The sequence below is a fragment of the Protopterus annectens genome, chromosome 7.part0 (genome assembly GCF_019279795.1).
Source record: "Protopterus annectens isolate FY-2018-M chromosome 7.part0, PAN1.0, whole genome shotgun sequence".
Taxonomy (NCBI): domain Eukaryota; kingdom Metazoa; phylum Chordata; order Ceratodontiformes; family Protopteridae; genus Protopterus; species Protopterus annectens.
This window is the reverse complement of record NC_056739.1, coordinates 797012415-797027860: the sequence shown is the minus strand read 5'-3', so window position 1 is coordinate 797027860 and position 15446 is coordinate 797012415. Positions and strand designations below refer to the sequence as shown.

General features: G+C 38.0%; 1 protein-coding gene across 1 annotated transcript in view; it reads right to left on the bottom strand.

Moving 5' to 3' along the window:
• Nucleotides 1-15446, bottom strand: part of DNAH2 (dynein axonemal heavy chain 2) — a 6636854-nt gene that overhangs the window by 101537 nt on the left and 6519871 nt on the right. Inside the window, exon 86 of the mRNA XM_044077324.1 lies at nucleotides 11017-11091. Within this exon, the coding sequence (XP_043933259.1) occupies nucleotides 11017-11091 (75 nt within the window). The remainder of the gene's footprint in view (nucleotides 1-11016; nucleotides 11092-15446) is intronic.

The window sequence follows — 15446 nt, the reverse complement described above, 5'->3', positions numbered from 1 at the left end:
CCCACCAACGGCTGAGGCAATGACTGAGCCCACACTATGGGCAAGTGTTCTGACTTAGACTTCTTTTTCTTGGATCCCATGGGAGAAGGAACTGAAGTCCTGTTGACTTGCTCCATCTTACAGCTGAGAATGAAGTTTGAACCACTGCAAGCAATGTTGGAAGGAATCTGTAATTTTGGCAAGATGTCACAAGGTGTACAAAGCACAATAACACTTAAAACATTCCTTTTAAAATACACAAGTCTCTATACAAAACAAACAAAGTTGCATAAACAGCACACTTTTCCTCAGAAATAGTGATTAATTAATAAGCACTATCTAGACAGCCAAACAACCACTAACTGCTGTTTAGAAAAAGATATTAAAAATAGCACTGAATGCCAGTATATTTAAAGGGATCCAGTAGTACTTTAAATGAAAAAGAACGTGTGGATGGAACTTCCCAAAAGGTACTTCTGAAGCCTAGGAGGAGCTCTCTCAAGGGTGACAAAAATATACTGGAAAGTTTTGTTGTCCGGATTGTAGTTTTCTCACCTGTTAGCTCAAGCTAACAGCAGCCTAAGTGCTTAGCAAGATACAACCTATACAGAAGTAGCGATTTATGATGAGCATCAAACAATATTCCATTTATTACAGAATTTGTAATAAAAGCATGGACAAAATACAATGACAGACTATTTCATGTTTCTAACTCTTCTAGTTCAACAATGTTCCACAACACTTTTCTGTCTATTAATTTACAAGGCATAGCTGTGCTTTCTTATCTAAGCAAGAAATACACAGCTGCAGCATTCCGAGTCACAGGACACAAACGTTTTGTGGCCTAGCTTGCTTAGAGGTAATTTTCTTACAAGACAAATATATATTTTGGCCTAGCATGCTTAGAAGCAACATAATTCTATATTTTATCTACGTGTATACCGGTCTTAATTTGTTTTTGTTATTAGGGATGTTTAATTTATAAGTCACTGAACAACTGGACTACATGAATGTGTATTCATACAGCTGTTAAAGGTGTAATCAATAAGAGTTTTAAAGAGCCCTTATAGTAGTATTTTTTTAAACACAATGAATTGGCACCTGTGACACAGGTACATTTACATTTATATAAAAGTAATCAAACTGTATTAACAAGTTCGTGTTTGCAAACATTATACTTCACATATATTGCTATATATCATATAACCTAAGCAACATTACATAAATTATTCAATTCCTGCCTTTTTATATAAACAAGAAACATCTTTATTAAACCATCACTTACAACATAGGCAATCATACATTTATATAAATGAAAATAAACCACACCAATGCAATACTAGTTGCAAGTGTTTTACACCACAAACTATACTGACACACTCCCAGCTGCAGTCTTCATTTAAACCTCATTCCTCCCCTGTATGTATCGTTAGCAAAATTCCCATTTTTTCCTATGTAGTTTGCTCCTACCCTTTTCTAAAGCTCTCTACTCCAGTTGTTTTATCTATGTTACTATATTCACTACTTCTAATATAGTTGGCTTAAATTTTGATTTCCAGTACCTGCTTTTTTGGGAGTCACCATAATTAGACACAGCAAGTCATTACCATGTCTAGGCAATTTCCAATTCTGTATCACAGCTCAGAAAAATCAACTGCCTCGTCACATCAATCTGCTCACCCAGTATCTCCGACAGTGAATCCACCGCAGGGAATCCTTAAAGTCCCCCAAATCACCGCACTCCCAGAAAATATGTTACTAATTACCTCCTTCTTCCCTGTCACACCTCCAACATTTGCTGTCTACCTGAGGAAAAATTCTCTGGAGTCTACTTGAGGTATAAAAATATTTATGTGCACATTTCCAAGCAAAAATCCTAAATCTTCTAGATTTTGTTGCATATTTAGGAGACAACATATATCCTCCCATTGTTTCTTTGTGAATTGCTTATGTAAACTCTCTTTCCAATCCTTTCTAACTTTCTCTGATTGATTCTTTTAGTTATCATGCAATATTTTATATGCTCTACTAATTATTATTTTTTTTAATGGCAGCTTCTGTTCTAGACTCTACTAAAAACTTTGCCAGTGCCAGTCTTTAATTTAAGGCCCCCTATTTCTTTCTCTTTGCCTGCCTGCACTCCGATATCGATCCTTGATAGGGAAGGCAATCTCTAACCTGCAGTCCAAATAAATTATTGGCATTTCCCCATTCTATCGTCTTTCCCTTTGCTGCCAATACCTTGGTTCATTCCAGCCCCCTCTTGCCTACTGTCTATCATCCTAAATGCAGTCATCCCTATTGGCAGAATCTCCTTTCTCCATGCCCGTGTTAGCTTAGTTCTTAGGATACTTTTTGCTACTTTATAGATATTATATTCTGTACGGTTATTGTTATTCTCCTTAAAGGCCTGCAACCAAAATCCCCGTCTCTCCTTGTTTCTTGAGCTTCCCTCCATTTCATCATCTTCCCTTTTCATTTTGAATTATAGTTTTCTGCTTGTGATATGTATAGGAACCTTAACTGTGCAGCTCTGAAATAGCCATTCAAATTGGGTAATCCCAGTCTTCCCAGTTCTATGGGAAGAATCAGCTTATCCCACTTGACTCCTGCCATCTTTCCCTCCCAGATAAAGTCTTCAGCTTTTTATTAATTGCTATCCACAACTTCTCCTCTGGTTGATAAAAAATATGCCTGACCAGTGTATATGACTAATGGGACTAAAAACATTTTAACTGCTTATATCTTACTATCCACAGCCATATAACAAAGCTTCCATTTTCTCAGTTTTTGTATTATCTTTTGTTTAGTCTCTTCCCACATATCCTTAGCAGCCAAACTAGAATCATTTTTAATCCATACTCCTAAATACTTCATTTTATCATGCCCCCATAAATATGTATATTGCCCGACCAATTCATATGTGGTACATAATTTACCATTATTGCTTTTGTTTTAGATTTATTAATTTTGTATCCCAAAAACATCTGAAACTGTCCCAAAACATTCCACAACACTGTAATGTCTCCCTCTGGTTTTGTCAGGTATAAAATAATATCAACTGCAAAGCAAGTCAGCTTTTCTTGACTATCATAAGAATTATATCCTTGAATTTCTGAGTCCCTTATTTTCTTTGCCAATGGTTCTACATATACTGCAAATAAAAAACAGGAAAGAGGCAAGCCCTGCCTAGTTCCTCTGCTCAAGAATATTACAAAACCAAAATTATCCATACATATATCAATTTTGGCATTACTTTTGCCATTGTTTTAGCCATTATATACATAAACACTTTATAATCACGGTTTAATATTGAAATGGGTCTGTATGAAGCTGGATCTGATGGATCTTTATCCTCTTTAGGTATCACAGATGCCACTGCTTTTTTCCAGGATGTTGGCACTTCTCCCCTCTTAAAATACTGTTAAACAAAACATTCCAGATCTTTATCAGTTTTTTCCTCTCCTAGCTTCCAAACTCCCACAAGAATGCCAGCTATTCCTGGGAACTTTCCTGCAGACTGATTAAACATAACAATGTTTATCTCATCTCCTCCTATCCTATTAGTAATTGAACCTCATCTGCCTCTAATCTTGACTTATTTAAACCTTCCATAAACATTTCTATTTGCATATTTTCTTGATTTCCATATTTCTCTGCTTTACACAGATTTTCACAGAATTTTTTAAAATATTTCTAATACCTCTACAGGATCTCTTGATACTTTCTTTGTTATAGGCTCCCTAAGCTTGGCAACAGCCCTTTCTACTTTCTGTTGCCTAAGTTGTTGTGCTAAAAAGTTTTTGTGCTCTAGTGTTGTCATCAAAAAACAGTTTTTTAAGAGCAATCTTTCTAAACTCGTGTATATTAACGAGGTAATCTCTTATTTTCTGCTTAGCATTCTGCAGTTGATCCTCTTATTGTTCTGTGAGATTCCCCCTATTCTGCAATTGTTTGTCAGTCCCTTTAAATAATCATTGTTACTTCTTAAACATAGCTCCCTTTCTTTTATTTCCACCTAATTTTTAAACTCCACCTTAATTTTATCCCACTCCCAAGCTACGCTTTCAGAATTAATTTCTGTCCTCTCCAATAGCTTCTGAATAACCTCCACTACCCGTTCCTTAAATTCCTCTCTTTTTAACAGGTGGGAAAGTGCCAATGTCTCATTTTTATTTCATTACCCTGTGTTTTTATTTTAGTTATTATTGGTGCATGATCTGAAAGTTATTGGGTGTGTATCAAGACCTTGAATTAAATGCACATATTCCTGTGAAATGTAAATTCTGTCTAACCTAGCCCAGCTTTTATATCTTGGGGAATAAAATGTAAATTCACTCCAAACTCTTATTACTGAATTCACATCTTGCATGACAAATATTTTCATAAATTTACTCAAAAATCTACCCTTCTCAGTTATACTTCCCTTCTGGGACCCCCAGACACATCTTCACTGCTGCAAATCAAGTGCCAGTCCCCACCTAAAAGTAATATTCCGTGATGAAAACTGATTTCTCCCAAAAATTTTTAAGCTCCATTATACCAGTTTTTGCTGGAATATAAATAGGTGCCAATTTAATGCTCCTCTCTTGCCAGTAGCCACTTAGCACTACAAATCTGGCATTATCTTTTTATCCTCTTCTATCAGTACTGGAGCTTCTCTTGTAATTAATATAAGTATTCCTCTTTTCCTTTGTCTCATATACTCCACTGAATAACCACCCTGAAAACCTTTCTTTATCAAATTCACATGTTCAGTTCTTTCCAAGTGTATCTACTGTAACATAGCTATTTGTACTTTAAGTTTTGCATATAGGTTACTATTCTTTCTTTTTTGCATTTATTTGTGAGATCATTGACATTTACAGACATTACAAAAAGCATGTTTGAATTAAAAAGTTATTATTTCCACCTTTTATGTAGAACACCTGTTTTGTTAAATGTCTAGTTCTGGCTTTTGTGTTACATGCATACACTGTGTGGCAGGTGGACATTTTATATACTTGTTTCTTGTCATACCCATGTGAGTCTACATCACATCTTACAAAACTTTTTGTTTAAAAAAACAAACAAACAAAAAAAAAACTCCCAAACGCCCCCTGCAAACCAATTATTTTAATGCCAACACACAAAACCATGTACATCTTGAAATATTGAAGCTTCATCCTCCAAATAGGAACAAATGTCCCAAACTGGCAGCCAAACTGACAGCCACACTCATATACTTGAGTTAACCTAAAAGAAACGTTATATATGCTAAGATACATGGAGCAGCCTGCCTGTGCTTCTACTAAGTGTTAAATGGTTTTGTCTTATCTTTATAGCTACCCCAGCTGGGAAAACCCCTTAATGCTTTCAGAGAGCATTATCTCCTAGCCTGTTTTTTTGTTTCTTTTCTTTCCAGCCAATCACTCTCCACCAAACTGTGACTAATTTATCTTTATTAGGTTGTCTCCATGGAGACTTGAGAACCAGACAGCCAATTTCTCATTATCAGATTGTCTCCATGGAGACATGAGATCCAGACAGTCAATTTATTTTTATCAGAGTGCCAGATATAGAACTGCTACTAAGCATACATTCATCTGCTAGAAAAAAAGCCTCATAATATTAATATTTTTTTTTCATTTACTTGCTTTCTCTTAAAACGTGTTACTAAATCAGTCTAAGGTCCTTAATCCAGTCATTCCCCCCCAAGTAAGAATGAGAAAAAGCATATTATTTTTTTCTTTTGTCATGCTCTTTTAAACAGTTTTTTTTTTTATACATTGTTCTTAAAACTGAACAAGGAGAAAGAGGGAAGGGAGAAAGAAAGAAAAAAAAAGAAAAGCAGCACCTATTTATAATCCCCAATTACACTTAAAAACAACTGAGAAAATGTTACTTTATAGCATACAAAGAAAAACATACTACAAAAATACTACTAAGAAAAAAATGTTTCTTTACTTACACAGTTAACATTCTCTCCAATCTTCCCCTCCCCAAAGCATTTTTCCGAACATTAATGACATGAAGTAGGGCATATCATTTAGAGTCTCCCAGAAGTCACAAAATTCTGAATAAGAACAATATTTGCAGATTTTCTCATTCTGTCATATTTCACAAACATAATTATTGCATTGTAATCCCACAATAAGTTATTGGTTTTATTCATGCTCAGCTACATCTCCCAAATCCTGTCTCTGCTTCACTTCCAGCATACTCTGGATTTTTCTAGTCAACTCTCATGCTCCCTCCCTTTTCTTCAACAGTTTCTGTTGAAACAATGAAAAATCTTTCACAGGTACAGTCTCTCTGCGGTCTTTATTACTACAAGAACAAGAAACAGAATTTCCTTCTGTTTCACAACTCACTTTTTGTTGGACAAACGTTTGTATTTCCTTCTTAGCATGTTCTTTATCAAAAAATGATTTTGTCCCAACAGGGACGAATACCTTGAAGATAGCTGGGTGCGACATTCCCTGAATAGTGGAATGAATTTACTCCTCTTCTGCCTGGTGTATAATGAGTAATCATTCTCCATAAATACTCTGCTGTCTCCCACTTTTAGTATTTTGTCCTTCCGCCACAGGTTTGTCAGAATAAACTCCTTCTGCTGGTAGAATTGCATCTTTGCTATTAAAGATCTAGTATGCTTTCTCAAAGCCAGGTTTGCAACATACCCACAATGTGTCCTTTCAACTAACAACTCCTGCTGTAGAATACCAGTCCAGTTGCTTATTTGTACTTTCATAAGATTAATACAGTCTGTTCCTTCCATCTTCTCTGGTATAGCTGAAAATTTAAGATTTTCCTTATGTGCTCTGTCCTCTAATTCTATTATTTTTTGAAACATCTCTTCCTGATCAGTCTCATATTCAACCATCCTTTTCTTCATTTCAACCTCTGATTTTTCCAGCTTTATCACCTCATATACCAAAAGAAGGGCAAGAGGATTAGTATTTGGGCCTTCTATGTCACAAGACATTGAGAGAGGACTTTCATCTTGTTCTCTGTACAACAGTACTAAGCCACATCAACAGAAAGAACTACTTCAACTAAACCAGATTCCTGAACTACCTTGGTTGACAGCAGCCACTGATATTTTCGAGTGGAATGGCCAACGTTATTTGGTGTTAGTAGACTCTTACTCCAATTGGTTCTAGACTTACCTGCTTCCCAACCTAGCATCCGGTACTGTCATTATTAAGAATAAAGTGTCATTTTGCAGACATATCTGTTTAAAGCTTCTTCCATTTTTTCTAGCCTTTTGTTGTTTGTGTTGATATACTTCATCAGTGTTTCATTTATTTTAACCAATTATGTGTGCAGTTGTCTTATATCTTCCTGTCAGTTACTGGAGGTCATGTCTGGAGGTTGCGTTGCTTTTTGCAGAACAGCTTCAGAACTTTAAATAGTCAATGTTTCTTCCTCACATTTTGTAGCTGATTTTTTCCAGGTGTTCTATATTTATTTTTTCCTGGCATCCAGGCAGTACACTTACTAGCCAGTTATTGAAATTTACCCATAAACGCAAAAGTCTACTGGCCTTCTTTGTTGAATTTCTGTTTTCACATTGGGAGAGCTACAGTTGAGCAGTTACTCAATGTGCAGCCATCTTGTAAGTCCCTCCTATAGTAGTAGTTGATCTAAGACTGATACATAAGCATTTGAATGCCTGAGTTAAACTGAACAGCATGATATGAGAGAGACTTGTATTTTGAAACAGTGAAGGTTAGCAGATGCAGAAATTTGGATATAGTAGCAGTAGGACACAGTGAAATAGTAAGCAGTAAATTAAATAGCTTTTAGTGCTTGCAATTAAGATATTAACTCTAGGTGGTGCAGGAGGGCAGGAACATATCTAAGAGTTACTTAGGTATTGCTTCATTCATGTAGCGATTTCCTACTTTTACACGGTTTAAAAATGTATATAATGTCATGTTCTAAGTGCTTATCTTCAAATGACGGAACCACAAAAAATAGGCAGGGTCTACACATAAAATTATTAATAGCTGTTAAGAATACTTTCATAACAAATTTGTAAGTGCGGACAACATACAGTGAGAAGGCTAGGAAACTGCCCAACCCACTGGCCAGTTAATGACATTCAAACTGAGAATACTCCACCCATTCCAATATCCAGCTAAAGTCATTCAAATGGAGAATAATAATCTACCAACCATGTTGCTCCTAGCCACTCAAATAGAACCCTCCCTCTCATTTTAAAATTATATAACACAAATAAATTCTGTTTTCCAAACAGTCTTTTGACAAGAATGCTAGCCCACTGAATAAAACTCTAAAGACGGATTACTCCAGGAAGAAGACTGGCTCTGGTAAGACATCCTGTCGATAACAGTCAGGAGGCACCATAGCTCCTGAGGTTGTAAAGTTATTGTGTTCATCTTAAAATTTCTACAGAAAGCATGTGAGATATCCCATATTACTTCAAATATACAGGAATAATTAATTCATTTGTTCATTTTCCAATATCAGCTTTATCATACTCAAGGTCACAGCTAGCCACAGCCTTTACTGGCAAGCAGTAAGCACAAGGCAGAAAAATAATCCTAGATGAGATGTCAGTCTACTGCAGGATTTGTGCACACACTCAATGACATACTGAATGTCTACCTAGTCTACTTACAGTTATTCAGATAATCACCAATAGCATGTTTTTGTGATCTAGGAAGAAAGCAAAGCACCTGGCATAAATCCATAGAGACACATGCATAACCAGTAGAATCCACAAATAAAGCACCCCAGCCAAGAGTCAAACTGGAGAACCAAGAGTTGTGAAGTTACTCCTCAATGAATGATGCAAATGTTCTGTGACAATAAAATATATACTGGCGCAGTCATAATGACCTCATTCCCAACACTTAAATGCAGCATCAGTACATTTGGAGGAAAAAGTGTCAGTAGTGTAGAGGAGATAAACCCCTGACTATGGTCATGGAGACCAGACTTCAATTAGTGGTGTAGGCGCTAGATGGTACTGGTAGGGAAGATGAATGGATCATCCTGGGTGAGGGGCACATCCAGATGCAGATATTGTCACTGTCCCTCATAGGTGGGGAGGCAACAGACAGGTGGCCTGGGGTGGACTTTTAACTCCAAAAAGCTAAGCTCACAGATGAAAATAGTCCTTGGAAAAGTTCAATTACCAGTTATCAAATAAATAAACAAACAGTCCTCTAAAATGAAAAATAAATGGAGAAAATAATAGATACCTTAGAAGGTGGAGTAGGTGAATGTTACAGAAACACAGGAGTTTGGAAGATAAATTTAACTTAACAGACTTCAATATGGGTTCACATCTGACTTAAGTTAGCATCACTCATGCAGGGAGCTAATCTAGGCTAATTGTAGTGCAGTCCCTAAGTAATACGGAGCTAATATGCCAGCTGCAGCCCCACCTCCCCAAAAGACTACGGTACTTTTAGACCAATGGTAGTCTTATCCTGCATTAATGAAATTTTGCAACTAGTATATACTGATGTTAGTGAGGCAGCTATTAACTCAGTGGTGGCAGCAAAGGTAGAGGCGGGAATTGCTGATGGTAGAAACTGACCCTCTTCTATGTTTCTCCTTCAGTCTCCTTAACTGGATGCTTATGCACTTCTTTCTCCTTAGTCCTTTCTTTACCTTTTTCTGTCTGCACCTCTTCTTCCCACATTTATCCCCTAATTCATTTTATTTTGGTGGGATGTGCCTTTGTCTTCTAGCAATGGTGTTGAAAGAACAGATTTCACTGCTGGCCTCTTACTGAACTATCCTTGCCAAGTATTATCTGCTGGCCTCTCACTGAACTATCCTTGTCTAAGAGCCAATTATTATCTGCGTGAAAGTGACAATTGCTTGTGTGACAACAAGTACATGCTCAAGAACAAGAATGAATATCAATGATTTTATTAAACAAACATCTCAGTGAGGATAACGGCCTGCACTTGCTGTGCTCTTTGGCACCTGGTAGTGAGATTATACTGTAAACTACTTGGGGAAAGGGGGGGTTGCATAATAGACCTAAGCAAGTGAGGCAGAAGGTGAGGTTGCCTCTTATTCTTACAGCAGCTCCAATTTATGGTCACATGGTGTGATATGTGCAACATTTTTATTAACTTATGGTGGAAACTGTTGAACATGATAGTAAAGATTGAAATCGGAAAAAAAATTACTATGTGATAACAAAACTATTACAGTGTTTGATGAGGTTTAACTGACACTAATGCTAGTAAAGAACTGTAGGGCATATGGGAGTCTTTCACTTTAACCAATATGTGAATGACAGTTGATGTCAGCCCATGGTTGTGGATGAGGGGCTTCATCAGCACATAATCTTCTGTGCTGGTTTCCAAAGGAAGGTAGATATGGATGCTGTTAGTACTGTCTGATAAGACACAGGATCGCTTCTTTCACACCACTTAAGGACAAACATGGTCCAACTAGTTTGCCCATTACCTACTGGATAAGTTGCAAGTACTATTCACAGGTTCACATCTTAGTTCTAGACTAACTTTTGTAGGCCATTTCAAGTTCAGCCAATTTCTTTTACAAAGGTGAGAATCAAACCCTGTACCATATCACTGTGAGGTAAATACTTTAACCATTATACCAGTCCTTAACCCTACTATTATGTAACTGCCAACTCCCCTTCCTCAGACCTTAGAAGGATGGCTTTGTAACCATTCCATATACTTTAATTCGATGAAGGATGTTTTTTGATCCTACATTTTGAGGAAGGTTTTCCAATCACCTACTACAGTTTGTGTGAAATAGTACTTCCTCATGTCTCTAATGAGCCAGCCACTGTGTATTCCAACTATGTGTCCTCTTGCTGTTACCTATCTCTCTCTTTTTTTTTTCAAACATTGTTCCACTTGCTTTCTAAGATTCCGAGGGACTTTAAAAGATTCTAGCCTGATCAGCTTCTTTTCCTTAAGACTACACATATTAAGCTCTTCTAGTTGCAGCCATAACCTTGATGAAAGAATAGGTATTACCTATTATAATACAATAAGACATACTAGACATAAAATGGAAGACGCAACTTACCTTAGGTGCATATATTAAGTTGTTATCATCCACAGTGGAAACAATAAATTCCCAGGATAAACTGTCAATAGAAATCTGGAAAAAAAAAAGAAAAGTGAAATGAAAGTATCTGCAGTGTAGAAACACACTTGTGCACACTTCAGCAGTTAATTTTAATTATAATTATTGTGTACTTCAGATAGAAACAATTAGACTTTTTTTTTCTTCATCTTCCTTTTCTATTTAAAGTGCATTTACAATCTGCTATTATCCCCAAATTAAGAAAGCCTTATTGAGTCTACCTACAAATTTCTTCCAGTTAAGATATCCTATGTCATGCTTATGAATATGCTTATTTGGAAAAAATTTCCAATCTGTGTTAAATATGGTATACCATGAAAATGTTGAAAGGCATTCGTTCGAAACTTGGATAGTCAAATGGGCTGTCGAGGTTCCCAGAACACTGAATGGATTATTGGTCGAATTCATTTTAGTGAATGCCAGTGTGCATTCACACATCTGAGGACAATGTTTTGAATGGAGATCGCATTACAGTGGGGCTCTGGAAATATAACCTTTTCCTCACTATAGTGCAAGCTCAGAGTTTGTATATAGAATATGCAAGGGATGTGGGGGGTGCAGGGGGGCTTGCCCCCTGCAAAAGATTAGTTGAATATCACCGGATGTTCATATCAACCGGGTAATGTCAAAAATGTCAAAGTGCAATGTGGCGACATTACCAGTGTCGACAGTCGGTGTAGAAGATATTCATAAGGTCGACATGTTGGCTTGGTGGTGTGGCCATTCGAAGGGATACCTTTCAGCATTTTTAAGGTAAACCGTTAAATATACCATATAGAAGAACCTTTTGTTTATTTCAGTGAACCAATAATGGCAATGCTGATCATCATTAAATGGGCCAACCCAGTGTGTCCTATCATTCTAAAATAAGAGAAGATGCCAGAACAGAAAGTTTTTTTTAAATGTAACCTCTGAATATTTGTCTCAGCATGTTGTTCCTTTCAACAACACACTGAAGATAATGGAGTTTATGTGGCCTTATGTTTTAAAAAGGACATAATGAATTTTGAGAATTAGCCTGGTATTTTTGTACGAACAATCTGATGATAGTCAGTTATTTTCAAAGAATAATTACATACCACATAACATATTTTTTCTAGTTGGTTGTTTTTGCCTCCCTACCTGCCAACCATCAGCAATCCTTTTTCCAAGGATTCCTTTCAGTCTTATTCCATTTGTTCCCTATCGATGGCATTGATTTGGGCAAAAGATGAAGAAAGGAAGCCATCCTACACAAAGACAGAGAGACATGAAAGTTATTCAGTCCCATGGCCAGCTGACATCCCTCTGCCATCTGTGGGCCCACCCATTCTCAGTAGACCATCGTGACTAACAGTCCAAGGGTCGTGTGTGGGACAGCATCTGTAACCAGCAATCATCTCCTTGCCTCTACCCTTGTTGCTGTCATCACACCTAGCACAACAGAGCTAAGCCTGAAGTCCTCAATAACTTGGGCAGCTAGAGTGTTTTTTATTTTAGACCTAAACCCATCCACTGGTGACTGGCATGAGAACTGGTATCTGTTTATCGGGTTCCTACATTCATGTCTACATATGCTTGTTCCCATACACATATACATACAGACTGTCACTATAACATTAGCTGGGGAGTGCCAAGCCCATGTCGCCAAGTCTCTAGCTGATCATCACAGACAAACCTATACTTGCAAGTGGAAAACAGGGACCACCAACTTCTCCTCAAAGGATGACCCAGCCAGAATAAACCACTAAATTCCCACCCTCCATGTGGCTGAGACACTATTCAATCTCAAGCCATTTGGGTTGTGGTCAGGGCTTTATCCTTCTATGCCATGAAGCCAGGATGAAGTGTTTAGCTAAAATCAACCCAACATACGCATGTAAAATCAGTCACGTCATTATTCATTTTTTTCATAATGTGAGAGAGCACTGGTCAGGATTATGGCTTCCAAAGGAGTGACCTGAGCCAACTCTATAAATGTCTCTTACTGAAAAATTTCATCTTGTTGGCCTTTGGTAATTTCCATATTTTTTTTTTAACATGCACTCATTTCTTCCTCTGCCTTTCACAGGTACATGTTAGGCTTGTTCAGACTTTTTCATAAGGTATGTGTACTGCATCCTGCATCATTTTACATATCCCGCTCTGAACTGACTTATCCCATGTCCCTGATGAGACAAAGTGAAGTCTGTTCTTATGCAAATCAGTTTCTCCCAGAACCTCTACACTATCTTCTCGCAGTCTTGCAATTTTGTGCTGTTACACACATCTGTCTTCCCAAATGCTTCATATTTCTGTGTTTTTCATTCCCATGCACATTCTTTTAGAATTATGCATAAAGTCTAAGCTGGCATATTATGATTATGTCTCCAACAAAGTCATGATACTTTGGCACATTTATGACAGCATCCAAATACTCCAAGATGCTTTATTTATTATGTCTGCTTTATTAGTCCACACACACAGATAGCAGTTTACATTAAATGCGATCCACATGCAGGCTGCACTCCTTGTTTGTCTTGGATACGAATCTGTGACATATTTGTTCTTCTTCTTCTTTCGGCTTTTCCCAGTTAGGGGTTGCCACAGTGGATCACCTGTCCGCTCATGATTGGCAGTGGAGTTTTTACGGTGCCGAGTTGCCAGCCATTTAACACTGATACTCATGACATTTATTTCAGTTAAGTCATTACAATCAACTAGACGATATTCAACCCCTTACTGTCAGATGAATAGAACTGTACACCTTGAATACCCCCACCACACTGTTCTAAACTTTTTTCAACTTCGCTTGTCCTTTTATTATTTCAGTTAATGCAACTCTAGCTTGGGCTAGTTCATAGCATCCCCTTTGTCCTGCATTCTCTCAAGGTATTAACATGACCCACGTTCCCCTCAATAATGTCCATACCTTCCAGTTTGAATTATGAAATTTACTAACTCCACACTTTTTTATTTTTGGTCTCCATTCCCTTTAGCGTCTTTATAGTTTGTATAACATCATCAATCTGTGGAGGCTTTGTTATCTTCCACTTTCTGGTTATAGGTTCATAGGTAAGTACTAGGCTATCTGCCTGAGGGCATTTATAAGCCTAGCCAGAGTGTGTCGGCTTTCGCTGCCCCATTGATTAATTAACTGGTTATGGTTTTCTTAGCTACAATAATTTTTTTGGTCCAACCTTTCTGTCATTATTGCCAGCCTGGCTTCCATGTCCTGTCTGTGCCAGGCCTACCAGCTGGCTCACCATCTCCCTGTACTTATTCTGATATTGGTAGGACTGGTCACACATCCTTAAGCAATGAAGGCTTGTTACATCTCAGCATCCATCGGGGGGGGGGGTTGTATGACCCATCCATCCCCCCCTTAGGGCAGTGTGGTTCAGTCTAGGGTGGGAGTGCAAAATAAGCAAGCAACATATTGCCCCCACCTTTGCAACAGCTCAAGGCCCACTAACCACCTTGCTAACAGCACCTCCTCTAGTGATGTCCCTATCCTCCACTGGGGATTGTCACAAAGAGACTCCCACACACCAACCTTCCCCGGGATAGGCATGACCATCCCTTCCTCTGCTCTGTCAGTCAAGTTAACCACTAATCGTACCCTAGTCACTTGGTTTGGAGCCAGGGCTTTATTCATCTATGCCACAGTTAGGATTATCATTACTAGTGCTTTAATATGCTTTGCCCCAGTAATCTTCCCACACCACTTCAGCAAATACTGTTTTTCATTAGTGATTCAAACCCCAGTAAACTTCCCACTTATTCTAGGAAGATCTTCGCAAAAAGGTTCCAGCTTGGGGATAGGACCAGTAAATTTGGTCCCAATTTCCTGTGTTTCCTGTCCTACACCTCCAACAGTGCTGATATACTTGTGTGAACGTTTTGCCTAGCCTCTCAGGCATTTGCAAAAAGAAGTTATGTCTTACCATAACGTTCCATCTGTGTTGTTGATCTTCGTTCATTAATTATTGATGGATTATCAGTTCCGTCCTTGGAACCGAGCCAGCCAATATCAAGCTCAGGTCAGCCAAAAACTCTTGAGCCAAGGTCCTACCCAGAATGCTCTGCTCCCTGTTACCTTAGATCAAGTTTGCAAGTTGACAGATAAAAGTAGAGGCTACCTCTGGTGATAACAGATCTACAAGAAAGGAGTACATGAGATCAACCAAGAATCTCCGGATGGGGGACGGAGGGTGGGAAGTAATGAATGAACGAAGATCAACACAGATGAAACGTTATGGTAAGACATAGCTTCTTTATCTGATGTTGTTAATCTTCGTTCATTCCTTACTGATGGGACAGAGTCCCCAGCTACCTCTATCCCTGGGTGGCCCTCATGGAAGGACATTCCTGAGCACCATGGAGCCAAAGGAAGCTCTACCTCTGGAGGC